At 41.4% G+C, this 12,271-nt stretch overlaps 1 protein-coding gene across 1 annotated transcript in view; it reads left to right on the top strand.

Annotated features, from left to right (window-relative positions):
• Positions 1–12,271, top strand: part of LOC117304446 — a 230,747-nt gene that overhangs the window by 100,928 nt on the left and 117,548 nt on the right. The window contains exons 106-119 of the mRNA XM_033788903.1: positions 652–885; positions 1,442–1,588; positions 1,835–2,260; positions 2,460–2,780; positions 3,349–3,463; positions 4,390–4,607; positions 5,172–5,489; positions 6,301–6,467; positions 7,076–7,235; positions 7,905–7,985; positions 9,723–9,915; positions 10,407–10,639; positions 11,389–11,622; positions 12,091–12,237. Of these exons, the coding sequence (XP_033644794.1) occupies positions 652–885; positions 1,442–1,588; positions 1,835–2,260; positions 2,460–2,780; positions 3,349–3,463; positions 4,390–4,607; positions 5,172–5,489; positions 6,301–6,467; positions 7,076–7,235; positions 7,905–7,985; positions 9,723–9,915; positions 10,407–10,639; positions 11,389–11,622; positions 12,091–12,237 (2,994 nt within the window). The remainder of the gene's footprint in view (positions 1–651; positions 886–1,441; positions 1,589–1,834; positions 2,261–2,459; positions 2,781–3,348; positions 3,464–4,389; positions 4,608–5,171; positions 5,490–6,300; positions 6,468–7,075; positions 7,236–7,904; positions 7,986–9,722; positions 9,916–10,406; positions 10,640–11,388; positions 11,623–12,090; positions 12,238–12,271) is intronic.

Genomic DNA, 12,271 nt, shown 5'->3' with positions numbered 1-12,271 from the left:
AATAACACTTGTCAAACGAAGTTGTGTGCGTTTAGATGGTTGATTTCGAGACCTCAAGTTCTGAATCTGAGGTCTCGAAATCAAATTTGTGGAAAATTACTTCTTTCTCAAAAACTATGGCACTTCAGAGGGAGCCGTTTCTCACAATGTTTATCAACCTCTCCCCATTACTCGCCACCAAGAAAGGTTTTATGCCAATAATTATTTTGAGTAATTACCAATATATAGTGTCCACTGCCTTTAAGTAGTTTGTGGTGTGTCGTGGTGGAGCGGTCTAGTTCACCAAGCTCTGGGCCCAATTTCAATAAGCTGCATAAGCAGCTACGCACTAAATATTTATGCTTACCAGAATACGTTTACCAGCCAAAATATTATGTCACATTCACTAACTGTGACTGGTATCCTGCTCATTTTTGCTTAGCAAGAAATTGTTAAGCAGTATTTTGTGCTTAAACAGCTCTATGAAATTATGCCATGGTTAGGTACTTTTGTTAAGTACCCGAGTATTTACCGCTGTTCTCTGAAACATTTCTTTAAGTTGTCAACCATCGGTTGTTTTCAGAACCAAAACTACTCAAAATGAGTTTTACACATCACATAGTGCTACCGCAATCCTGACCTAAACATTTTCTCCTTCTCTCTGATGAACAGGACATCTGCTCTGAGATTACATCCAAGAAGTCGCCCGTCAACGAGTCATACTTGAAGAGTACCCAGTTCCTTCAAGACAACAGGGAGAAACTGGACTACGAACAACAAGAAGATCTGAGCAACAAGACAGTTAATCTGAGGGAGACGTACGACCGACTGGACGTCCGCTCCCAAGACTGGCTGAAGGAGTCTCAAGATGAGCTGGAAAGACTCAAGAGAGAACGAGCTGAGAGGGTAAGTAGCAGGGTTTGAATCTCGGTCACGACACTTGTGTCATGACGCTTTACTATAATGGCTTCTCTTCACCCAGGGGTATATATGGGTACCTGTAAGGATGAGGTTGGTATTGTGCATGAAAAGGCCTTCGGATCCTGGTCGTGACACTTGTGTCCTTGAGCAAGATACTTTACTACCATAATTGCTTCTCTTCACCCAGGGGTATAAATGGGTACCTGCGAGGATAGAGGTTGGTTTTGTGTTTGAAAAAGCCACAGGCGCCACTGCAGCTCAGGGTTGTATACTCCACACAGTGAGCTGATAAAAGTTAAACCAGCTGTCAATTTCACAAAACTCTTCCTAACTTAAGATTAATCTAAGGACTTAGGACGAGTCCCAACCCTGCGAGTTACTCGTTATAACTCGAGATAAGACGATTCCTAACTCTTTGTGAAATCGACGGCTGGGCACTAATGTAAAGTGCATTGATGTAAACCACTGTTGTAATTACCAAACGTGTCCACAAACGTAAGATTTACTGTAAGGAATTCTACCTGTTTCCCTTGATTGACAGGTTGCCCTTGAGGAGCGTCTACGCAAGCAGCTTGCCATGTTACTCGACCTGACTGATTGGATATCGGAGGCAGAGAGACGTCTTGGTTCCGAGCAACCACTCAGTGATGAGATCAAGCCACTCGTGTCGCAGTCCAAGGAACACCAGGTCAGTATAATTTTGATCATTGTGTTCGTCAAACTTTAAAAAATGTAAACCACTATAAAAAAGAAACAAAATAACAAAGTAAAACCCCCATCACACCGAACCGTGCTCACTACGTGGACACAGTAGCAACTTTTCGAACGTTTTGAGAACTAAGTTGGTGTGACCCAGCCTTTAGATACATTTCTGTAAGAAAACACAAGAACCACAAAATGTTAATAAATTTGTTAACTTTGTTGGCGTTACCAGGTGCTACATGATGACATTCTAGCTCATCAACAACCCGTCGCACAGAGCATCCACGGCGCCAAGCAACTCCTTGATGAGTGTGCTTCACGCCTCCGCCCTGAGGACTGCAGCAAGCTGGAAGACATCAGCAAGGAGCTCAAAGACCGCTACGACAACGTCTATGTGGAGTCCCAGACTCGCCAGAACAAGATCCAGGGTGTCGTGCCGGACCTCGAGAAGTTCACCTTCGAGCGTGACGACACGGACCGATGGATTAAGGACGGGACCAAGACCTTGTCGGACGCTAAGCGGAATATCGCCACGGACTTGGTGACGCTGAAGGGACAGTTGCAGAAGCAGAGCGACTTCAACGAGAGCATGGTGGCTGAAGGAGCTGATGTGAGATACTTGAACATGAGCGGACAGAGGATCACGGATGTTGCTAAGGTATAATCATTATTAGGAAGTCGTATTGCAATTTAGGGGTAAACCATGCAGTATTCTTTAGGCGGGATGCACAAGTGCCGTTGACTGAGCAGCAAGATTTACATAATGCGGGCCCCCCTGATGATGTTACATGTTTGACATATTTGGCATCTCCAAAATTGAAATTACCAACTGACTTATTTCTGTTTTACTTCATCAGACCTACCGCAAAGACCTTGAGACCTTCCGCACCAACACCCTCCCCGCCAAGTTCTCCAAGACCTTCCAGGTGAACCCAGAGCCTTCCTGGCTCCGGGAGAACCTGATGGACATCAACTTCCGCTATGGGGCCATCAAGGGTGACGCCAACCAGTTCACCGCGACGCTGCGTGACCTTGTCGACAAACACCAGAAGTTTGAAGACGCCTGTACCCCCATGGGACCCTGGATGGACACTACGGAGAAGAAACTTGAGAAGATTGTCAAGGAGGCCATCAACGCAGAGCCGGAAGGCATCAAGCAACAGATCGACAACCTCAAGGTTAGAATCTAATCCTCTGGTTCATTTGTCAGGAATTTGTTCACAGCTTCAGCTAGATTTTTTTTCTTTTCTCGTAAAAGTGTACTCTTCGTCCTTCCCTAGCAACAGCAAAGAGTGGAACTCCTTAAAAGGCTCAAGAGGTGAATTTCACAAAGAGTTAAGACCAGTCTTATCTCGAGTGTGAACGAGCTACTCGTCCTAACTTAGGAAGAGCCTAAAGTTTTTATTAACTCGTAAAAAGTTCTGAGACTAGTCCAGGACTATCTTTGTGAAATCAACCCCTGCTGACTCAATGATATCAAGGCGACATTGAGGAGGGAAGGAACCATGAAGCTTGCAGGCATTTTTCTTTTTTAAACCGCACTAATATTATATTCTGGGCACATACTTGGACAGTGCGCGCACCAACCTCAGAGTCAGAGTGCGTTATCTTCATACCATGAAGTCTACACCTTGTTGTTTGAAAAGTGAAAGTCAAAATTTTGAAATGCTAAAATGATAATTTTGTTGAAGACTTTGGTTTTGCAAAGACAAACTTTCTACTAATTTATAACTTTTGTTCCCATAGGCCGTGAGGAATGACATCATTCAGCACTACAGTGACGTAGAGAAAGTCCGAGACACTGGTGATGATCTCGGTAACGCTCACGTTGCCGTCAAACGAGACGTGGACTACAGAGTCGGTAAGTCTGAACTCATCTCATGACATTCCATTTGGGATTTTGCAGTCGACAAAACAAGTTTCTTTGGACAACGTTTTGGTGCTCTTTGATTGTACGATAACACTTTCCTTTTCCCCAAAATGGAAAATCTCTGCATTAGATGGATTTAACAGCGTATTAAACTCAAAGTTCTTCTTGTGAACAAAGCTCACTCTTAAAGAGTGGTCATCCTACATATAAGACTTACTACATACAGTAGTCACTGTACACGTTTGGTAATTGTCAAAGACCAGTGTTGTCACTTGGTGTATCCCATCAGAAGCATAAAATAACAAGCCTGTGAAAGTTTGGGCTCAATTGGTCATCGAAGTTGCGAGAAAATGATGAAAGAAAAAACACCCTTGTTGGACGAATTTGTGTGCCTTTAGATAGGAATAAAAGACTTCTAGCAAGAAGCCTTTTGTTATTTTAGTGAGAAATTACCTCTTTCTCAAAAACTACGTTACTTCAGAGGGAGTCGTTTCCCACAATGTTTTATACTATCAACAGCTCTCCAATGCTCAGTACCAAGTCAGTTTTTAAGTTAATATTTGCTTTGAGTAATTACCAAAATCACCTTCCCTTTAAATCATCTACATCTTCTCCTCAGCTTATCGTGCCCAGAACCCATGCTGTGTCATTTGCAGATCGCTGACTCTCCTGCTATGGTCCAAAAGAATGGAACACTCTTCCAAATCACATCAAGGATGCTCAGACTATTCATATTTTTAAGAAACTGCTCAAAATGTTCTCTTTTTCAACAAGTGTATTGTAATTCATTTCATGCAACTGTCTTTAGCACCTTTGAAGTTTTTGTTGTAGATTAATAAATGTCTTCTTGGTTGATTGATTAAACTGCAGCCCAACTTAATTTTAATTTCCAAATATTTGTCTCGTTACCCCGACAGATGAGATCGTGAAGCGCTACCAGTCTCTGCAGGCCACCATTGAGGATCGTCTTGAGGTGCTCCGTGATGCCATGACAGCAGCCCTGGACCTCCAAGACCAACTGGACATGCTCCTGAAGTGGCTTGACCAGGCTGAGAATGACGTCCACAAGATGGAGAAAGGAACCCTCCTGGTGGTGCAGAAAGAACCTCTGATTGAGAACTCAGAGGCGCAACAGGTTAGTTTTGAATCCGTTAGGTCATACTGCTACGTGGCTGTGAGACATGGATCCTTACCAAGCACTTCGCTGCATATCTCAACAGCTATCAGACAAACTGCCTCCAATTGAAACTTGGCATGAAACGTCTTCAACATCAGCCACCAAAATGCATTAATACAAACCATCCCAAAACAACAACTCAGATGGGTAATTATTCTTCTGAAGACAATCAAAGCATTCTTATCGAAACATTGAGTTGTCAACCAGCGGTTCTTTTCTGAACCACACTACTTAAAAGAGAAATTTTCACACGGTGTCAGTGCAAACCTAACCTAGGCTCGATTTCACAAAGCACTAAGATTCATCTTAAGATGAGTTGGCGGTGATTTGTATTGTGACGTCACACTTTGCTTAGCAATTAAGATCGATACACGGTTAAAATTAATCTTGGCTCTTTGTGAAATTGAGCCCAGATCATCTGACCATTTTCAAGTGTTCGAGCTTCCCCCACCACGAACGAAGTTCAAGAGTTAGTTCTAAGAAAATCACTCCTGATTGCTCATGTTTCCTTTTTTCAATCAGGTGGTTTTCAAAGACATCGAGGACCACAAGCCAACTGTGGACACCGTCAACCGCGTAGCCACCACACACATGCAGACAAAGGGAGCCCAAGAAGCCAAAGAGATCAAGACCAAGCTAGACACCATCAACAAGCGCTACGGCAAGGTCCGAGACTCTACGGTCACCCACGGCGACACGCTGCGGTCGCTGACCGACCGGCTGAACGACTTTGAGAAGCAGGTGGATGAGATGGAGGAGAATGTCATGCCGTCTCTGAAGACGCTCGGATCGAAGGAGTTCATGAGGAAGGATATCCCGCAGATCACAAGCAACCTTAAGGTGAGGTGGAAAGTTTCTCTTAAAAGGCAGTGGACACTATTGGTAATAACTCAAAATAAAAAATAGCATAAAACCTTACTTGGTAACGAGTAATGGGGAGAGGTTGATAGTACAATACATTGTGAGAAACGGCCCCCTCTGAAGTGACGTAGTTTTCGAGAAAGAAGTAATTTTCTGCAAATTTGATTTCGAGACCTCAGATTTAGAATATGAGGTCTCGAAATCAAGCATCTGAAAGCACACAACTTCGTGTGACAAGGGTGTTTTTTTCTTTCATTATTATCTCGCAACTTGGACGACCAACTGAGCTCAAAATTTCACAGGTTTGTTATTTTATGCATATGTTGAGATACACCAAGTGAGAAGACTGGTCTTTGACAATATACCAATAGTGTCTTGTGTCTTTAAAGGGTACTTTTTGTACAACAGAAAACAACAATTTCCACAGATTCACTTTAAACTTACACGGTTTAAAGATAATGACAGTAGAAAGCTTCCGTTACAATATTACTTGCTGAGGTGCTGTGGTTTTTGAGAAATGAGTAAAAGAATTTCACAAAAATAATGTTATCGTGTACAATGGATTAAAACAACTCTCCTGAAAACATTTCTATGTTATTTTCACCTTTTTTGTTCTCTCAAAAACTTTTCGCTTAATGAAGGTACATTGTATTACATACATCTTCATTGACAGTGAGTAGGGATTTATGTCATGGCCAACAACTTGATCTACGAAGGTAATCAAAACTCTTTAAATAAAAAACAAAAACAAGAAGGAACTAATTTTATTTGCTAATTGTTGATTCCACAGAACCTGAGACAACAAGTTGACAACCAGCGTCCTGTCAACAAACGAGTTCACCAACTCGGTGAGCAGTTGATCAGTGAACCCAAAGCCAACGATACGTCTCACGTGAAGGCAATCTTGGCTAACGTTGACGTCAACTGGGCGGGTCTGGATGACATTCTTGCTAAGCGGTAAGTCATAAGTTGTTTTGATGTGATTCTAGTAGAGATTATTTTTTGATAAAAGAAGGGAAGTGATTTTTACGTTGTAACACCGGCATCTAATAATAATAATGGCTTTTTATATAGCGGGCATAATGCTCAAGGCCCGTCAACATACAATATTTTCTTGCAAGGTTTATATTATGAGACCTACCGTCAATTTTACCAAACTCTTCCTAACTTAGGATTAATCTTAGGACTTAGGACGAGTCCCAGCTGTGCACTGTAGCATGCAAACCTTAAGATTAATCCTAAGTTAGGATGAGTTACTTGTCCTAACTCGAGACAGGATTAATCCTAGCGTTTCGTGAAATCGGCTGCTACTCCTTTGACATAGCACCATGTAATGGTTTACAAGGTGCTGTGGTGCAATATGCTGCCAATCAAACCAGGAACACAGGACCAACGGCTTTACGTCTTGCTTAAGAACACACTCTGCTGAACAGAAATGCCAGAGTTTTAATTTGATGCTCTTATCCGCCACGACACTCACCCCTTATTATTATTGGGGAACCCCTTCATATGAGAACCATTTTTTTGTTTATATAAAACAAAATTATTTGTTAATTTTTTTTCAGAGCAAGGCAGCTGGATGACCTGAATGCCTCGACCAAGAAGTACAACGGTATCCACAAGGACACCAACTTCTGGTTGGAAGGGATGGAAAGACGTCTCCAGCAAGCCCAGACAACGGCCAGAGACTCTGGGGCCATCAAGGCTAAGATCAAAGAGCTCAAGGTAAGGAATTCCGTCATTTGGTTTAAGAATTTACTGCAGCGTTAAAATACCTTTTTGTTGCATCCAGGAATACCTCTTAAAGAGGAGTTAGATGATTTTTACCTTTTGCTTTTTTTTTTATGCTGTTCATATGTTCTTCTCCAAGTTATGTCGAGTTTACACATAACATGGATGTGATTTCTCCATTTTCACATTGCATTGTTATAGCCTGAGTATTTCGCCAGACAGTTACGCAGGGCCAGAATATCCCAGGTTTGTGAAAACGTGTCCGTCCCTCACAATTAACTTCTGACCAATCGTCATCAACTTTTAACTAATCCATTTGATTTGACTTAGGGAATTCAACACCTCGGTTGTTGTGAGATTTTTAATTTTGTTTACCTTTCTTTATTTGTGTACAATCTGCACAAACTAAACACAAATCATTTTAATTTTCTTTTATTTGACTGATAAATGTAATAACTTTTATTCTAGTTAACCCCCCCCCAAAAAAAAAGAAAAAAAAAGAAACTGCCATGAAGTTTTTGACTGTCAATAATTTATTAAAAGAACAATGAACCTTATACACTGCACTTAATCTTAAAAAACACAGAGTTTACAACACAACTAACCCAGATGTAAGTAATATATATTTTCTCACCGAACCCCACTCCCTCCGCACTTTACTAGTCTGGCTCACCAAAAGAACCGAGTGAGGTACCTGTAGATACCGACGACGAGGAACACAGACTTCCAGAATCTATCAGCAAGGTAGTAACATGTATGGTTGAGGATCATCCCCATCTACGTGTATACCTCATGTTTACTCATATAACATTTTGTCTCCCATGTTGTAGTGTATAGAGTTTGTGGTTTGGGAATCATCTGTTTGTTCTCAACTTCAATAACAAGTTGGTTGTCTGTTTATTTATCAGGTTAATTGGTTTGTGTTTGGGTGCATGTGGATTATCAAATGTTTGTTGAGATCTTATTGGTCAAAAATGTTCAGAAAATATATTTAAAAGTTCCTGTGGTCTAGTATTAGACTTGGTTTGTGGTTTGGGATCATCTGTTTGTTCTCAATCTCAGTAACTAGTTGTTTGTCTGTTTTATTTATCGGGTGACAGGGTTTGGGTTAGGGTGCATGTTGGTTGTCAAGTGTTTGCTCAAAGTGTGAGACCGGGGCCCAATGTCATGGCTCTGCTTTCCGTCAGCAAAGAATCGGCGCTTCCAGAAGCAGTGAGTTCTGCGCTTACATCAAGCGAATTTTTACAGTTAGCAGGGAACATGCATGCTCCACGTTACTAGGTATTCTTCATTTACACAACTAGCGCATAGATTCAGCGCTTGCCGTGCAAGCCGAGAATGGTGATTGTAAGCGCAGAATTTGGCGGTAAGCAGAGCCGTGAAATTGGCCCTGGATTGGTCAAAAGTTTTGCAAACATTTTAAAATTTGAAGTCTTTTATGTCAGACTTGCTTCATATGAGCACTTTTTTATTAAAAACTAAGAACGACTTTTGCATGTGTGTGAAAAAAAGAGCTCGTTTAGTTTAACCTTATTAAGGACAAATTAACTATTTTTCGTCCTATTTTTCGTCCATTTGCGTGTTTTCAAGGCTGAATTTGTCTCCACAGATTCTATGTTGGTGGTAGTTGATTCACATTTACCAATACCATTTGTCATTTGTCATACCATAACTGTTTTAACCATTTTCATTTTACAGGATTTTGTCAGCAATATGTACTCATCGTGAACTAATAACATATTACCAACTTTGTTAATATTCATTTGTATTATTTGATAATTACACCACTATTTGTTTTAACCAGATTTAAACCCTTATCATCTAATGCCTTTACAAACTCACGGTTTGATTACATGACTAAAAAACATATCATATTTCATTTATTAAATTAAAAATGATTACAGTAACCCATTTGTTCAGTTAACTTTTTCTAACGTTCATTAAAGTTTTGATAACAAATTTAATTGATTAACTCACCTAATCCTTTGTTTTGATCATGAATTTATATCTTCATATTGTTTGATATATTAGACTTTGAAGAAAGTCTGAGACACATTTTGTTTTAGTTCAAATGACTATTTTGCTTGGAACTCCTTAAAATAGCATGACAGCATCCACCCTTTAATAAGAAAAATTGTGATAAAGTAGCCTTAAAAAAATCTCTGAAAGCCTTCACATGTACATGGTGTACTACATATGTGTACAGGCATGCAACTTTCCCTCGGATTAGCTGATTTCCTCTTTTATTAATCTCAGTTTTACCATTCACAATTGAAAAATACTGGACAAAATCATTGAAATTTTGTAATTTTCTCTTTTTTCGGTGAAGTTAACATTTACATGCCTGTGTGTAGGCTTTCAGGGACAGACTTTTATGGCTCTTTGATCCGATCAAAAACATCTCTGCAAGATCTGCCCTCCTACTTTTTCCACGGACTGAATATCACCCCTGAATATCTCTGGTACTTCTCTCCCTAATAGCCACTCCTTCAAGAAGTAGATGACTATGAGCCAAGCATCCGAGACACCAACATCGTCGGTAACGATCTAGACCGTCTCATCAAGGATGTTGCAGCTCCAGTCTCAAGGAACCCTCACTACTTCTCTACTCGGCTCGGCCAGGGTGAACCAGCAGTACCAGGGATCTCTGAAGAGTTTGATGCAGAGTTCGCAGGTACACCTTGATCACTATGTAGCCATCTTGGTTTGCAAATCAATATATCCTTCAAAATGTTCACAAACATTTACAAGCTCCGTCATCTGGTTGGTCTTAGTACATTTCCACAACTCTAATACTACTGATGCACACAACACCGACTCCGCTCATCAGCTGATCTGACTCGGCTTTCTGTTCCTATTACTAGAAGGAAGCCTGGGGATATGGCTGCCCGCGTCGATGGAATGAGCTTCCTGCCTGTCTGAGAGAAGCAATCTCTCTGCCTCTATTCAAACGTCTCCTTAAGATATTCCTGTCTCACAACCAATCCTACTTGTTTTTTGTTTGGTAATGTTTTTGTTCTCACCTCCTGTAAATCGCTCTGTTCTGTGTATAGCACTATATAAATGTTCCATACTATTGTTATTATTAATAGTGGGTGATTGCAGTAATAAAGCTGAAGTGTGTCTATGCAGGTCTTTACTCATTTGTTGATTTTTCCATATCAGGGTCAACCCCAATCCAGAATGAGCTGGATGAGGTGAATCGCCGCTACGAGGCTCTCCGTAAACGCCTCAGGCTCTCCCTGGATGACCTAGAGATCGCTGACCGATGCGTGGACGAGACCATGAATGTACAAGACAACCTTGACTGGATCACCGCCACTCAGGTCAAGCTGGAACGCAGCAGGCCTCGCGCCTTGGAGATTCAACCGCTGGAAGATGAACTAGAGATATTCAAGGTACAGTCAATAGATTCATTGGATAATAACGGACCGTGGCTACAGAGGGTTGCACTCTTTGGCTGCATTAGCTCAATTTCAACATGGAGGTAGTAAGCACAAAAACTTGCTAAGCTCAGAACAATACAGCTTAGCAGAAACAGGTTACCAGCTAAAATAATATTAAGTTTGCATTGTTGTGGCTGGTGCCCCACTAATTTTTGCTTAGCAAGTTGCTTAGCAAAGAAATTTGTCAAGCAGCATTTACTGCTTTTTACAGCTTTATGAAATTGGGTCCAGGTGTTGACACTCCTCATACTCCTCCATGTACTGGAGTGTGACCTGCCGTCGATTTCACAAAACTCTTCCTAACTTAGGATTAATCTTATGACTTAGGACGAGTCCCAACCTTGCACTGTAGCATGCAAACCTTAAGATTAATCCTAACTCGAGATAAGACGAGTCCTAACTCTTTGTGAAATCGACGGCTGAACCTACAACATCCGTATTAATGTGTCGGAGGTTGCAGGTTCATGTCCCCTCTAATCATGTTTTCTTTCTTCAGCACAAAATTATTTTAAAATTTACTCTCCTTCCCTTGTGGTTTCTTTCGTGAAACAAATAATGCAGAGTGCTATTTTGTGCTTTCCAATTCTGATGCAAGAAATCTTGTCTTGCAATTTTTGTGAAGTATGAGCCAAGTCTAAGGTATTATTTTAAACTTTCAATTTACAAAATGCATCTTTTTTTGTTATCATTTAACCCCTCAGCAAATCGTTGATGACGTTGAGAGCAAACAGCCCAACATCAGCGACACTCTCAGCAAGGCGGGTCACTTCGAGCGCGAGTACGCCGATCGCCTCAACCCGGAGCAGCGAGACGTTCTGAACGAGAAAGTGGGTATGATGCGCGTCAACTTTGAGAACGCCGCGCAGAACGCCAAGGATTGGCTGAAAGAGGACGAGGCCAAGCTGGATAAACTCAAACGAGAGGAGGAGGAAAGGGTAAGAAAGGGAAACTTTTGAGATGCTGGCGGCAGCATGCATAACAAGTTTTTCACAGTTGCTATGTCGGGGCGAGCCTTTGCATAGCAACTTCCAGATGAGCAAACCCTGGTACCATTGTGTCATACACTTCCATTCAAGCTTGCCCCTAATCATGTGGCATAGCAACTGTCTCAATAGACCGATCCATTAAGCCTCGCCCCATTACGTATTGACCAATCACAACCCATTGCATAACCACATAACTGACAAAATAAGGTCCGACATGCGTGCGCGTATGCTTGGCACGCACGGCAGAGTTGTGCAGAATGGCATTGGAGTGACGTGCGCGCGCCTAAGGGCAGAGCCTAAGGGATCGGTCTTTTGTTTGAGGAATTCAAATTTAAAAAGTAACTTGTGATCAAGCTAGTCATTGTACTGAACTCCAACATGCAAATTGCTTATTTTGATTGATTCTTTGTATTACAGAGACGCATCGAGGCTTTGATGAAGGACAAACTGATTGCGTTACTGGAACTACTTGATTGGATAACCCAAGCAGAGGAAGCTTTGGGCTCAGAGCAGCCAGAAGCTGAGCAATCTACACCTGTCTCGGATCAACTGGAGACCCACACGGTAAAGAACATTGATCCATCCAAATAACAATAAT

This window comes from Asterias rubens, chromosome 21 (assembly GCF_902459465.1).
Source record: "Asterias rubens chromosome 21, eAstRub1.3, whole genome shotgun sequence".
Classification (NCBI taxonomy): Eukaryota; Metazoa; Echinodermata; class Asteroidea; order Forcipulatida; family Asteriidae; genus Asterias; species Asterias rubens.
Note: the sequence above shows the minus strand (reverse complement) of the source record. Positions and strands in the feature narration are given on the sequence as shown.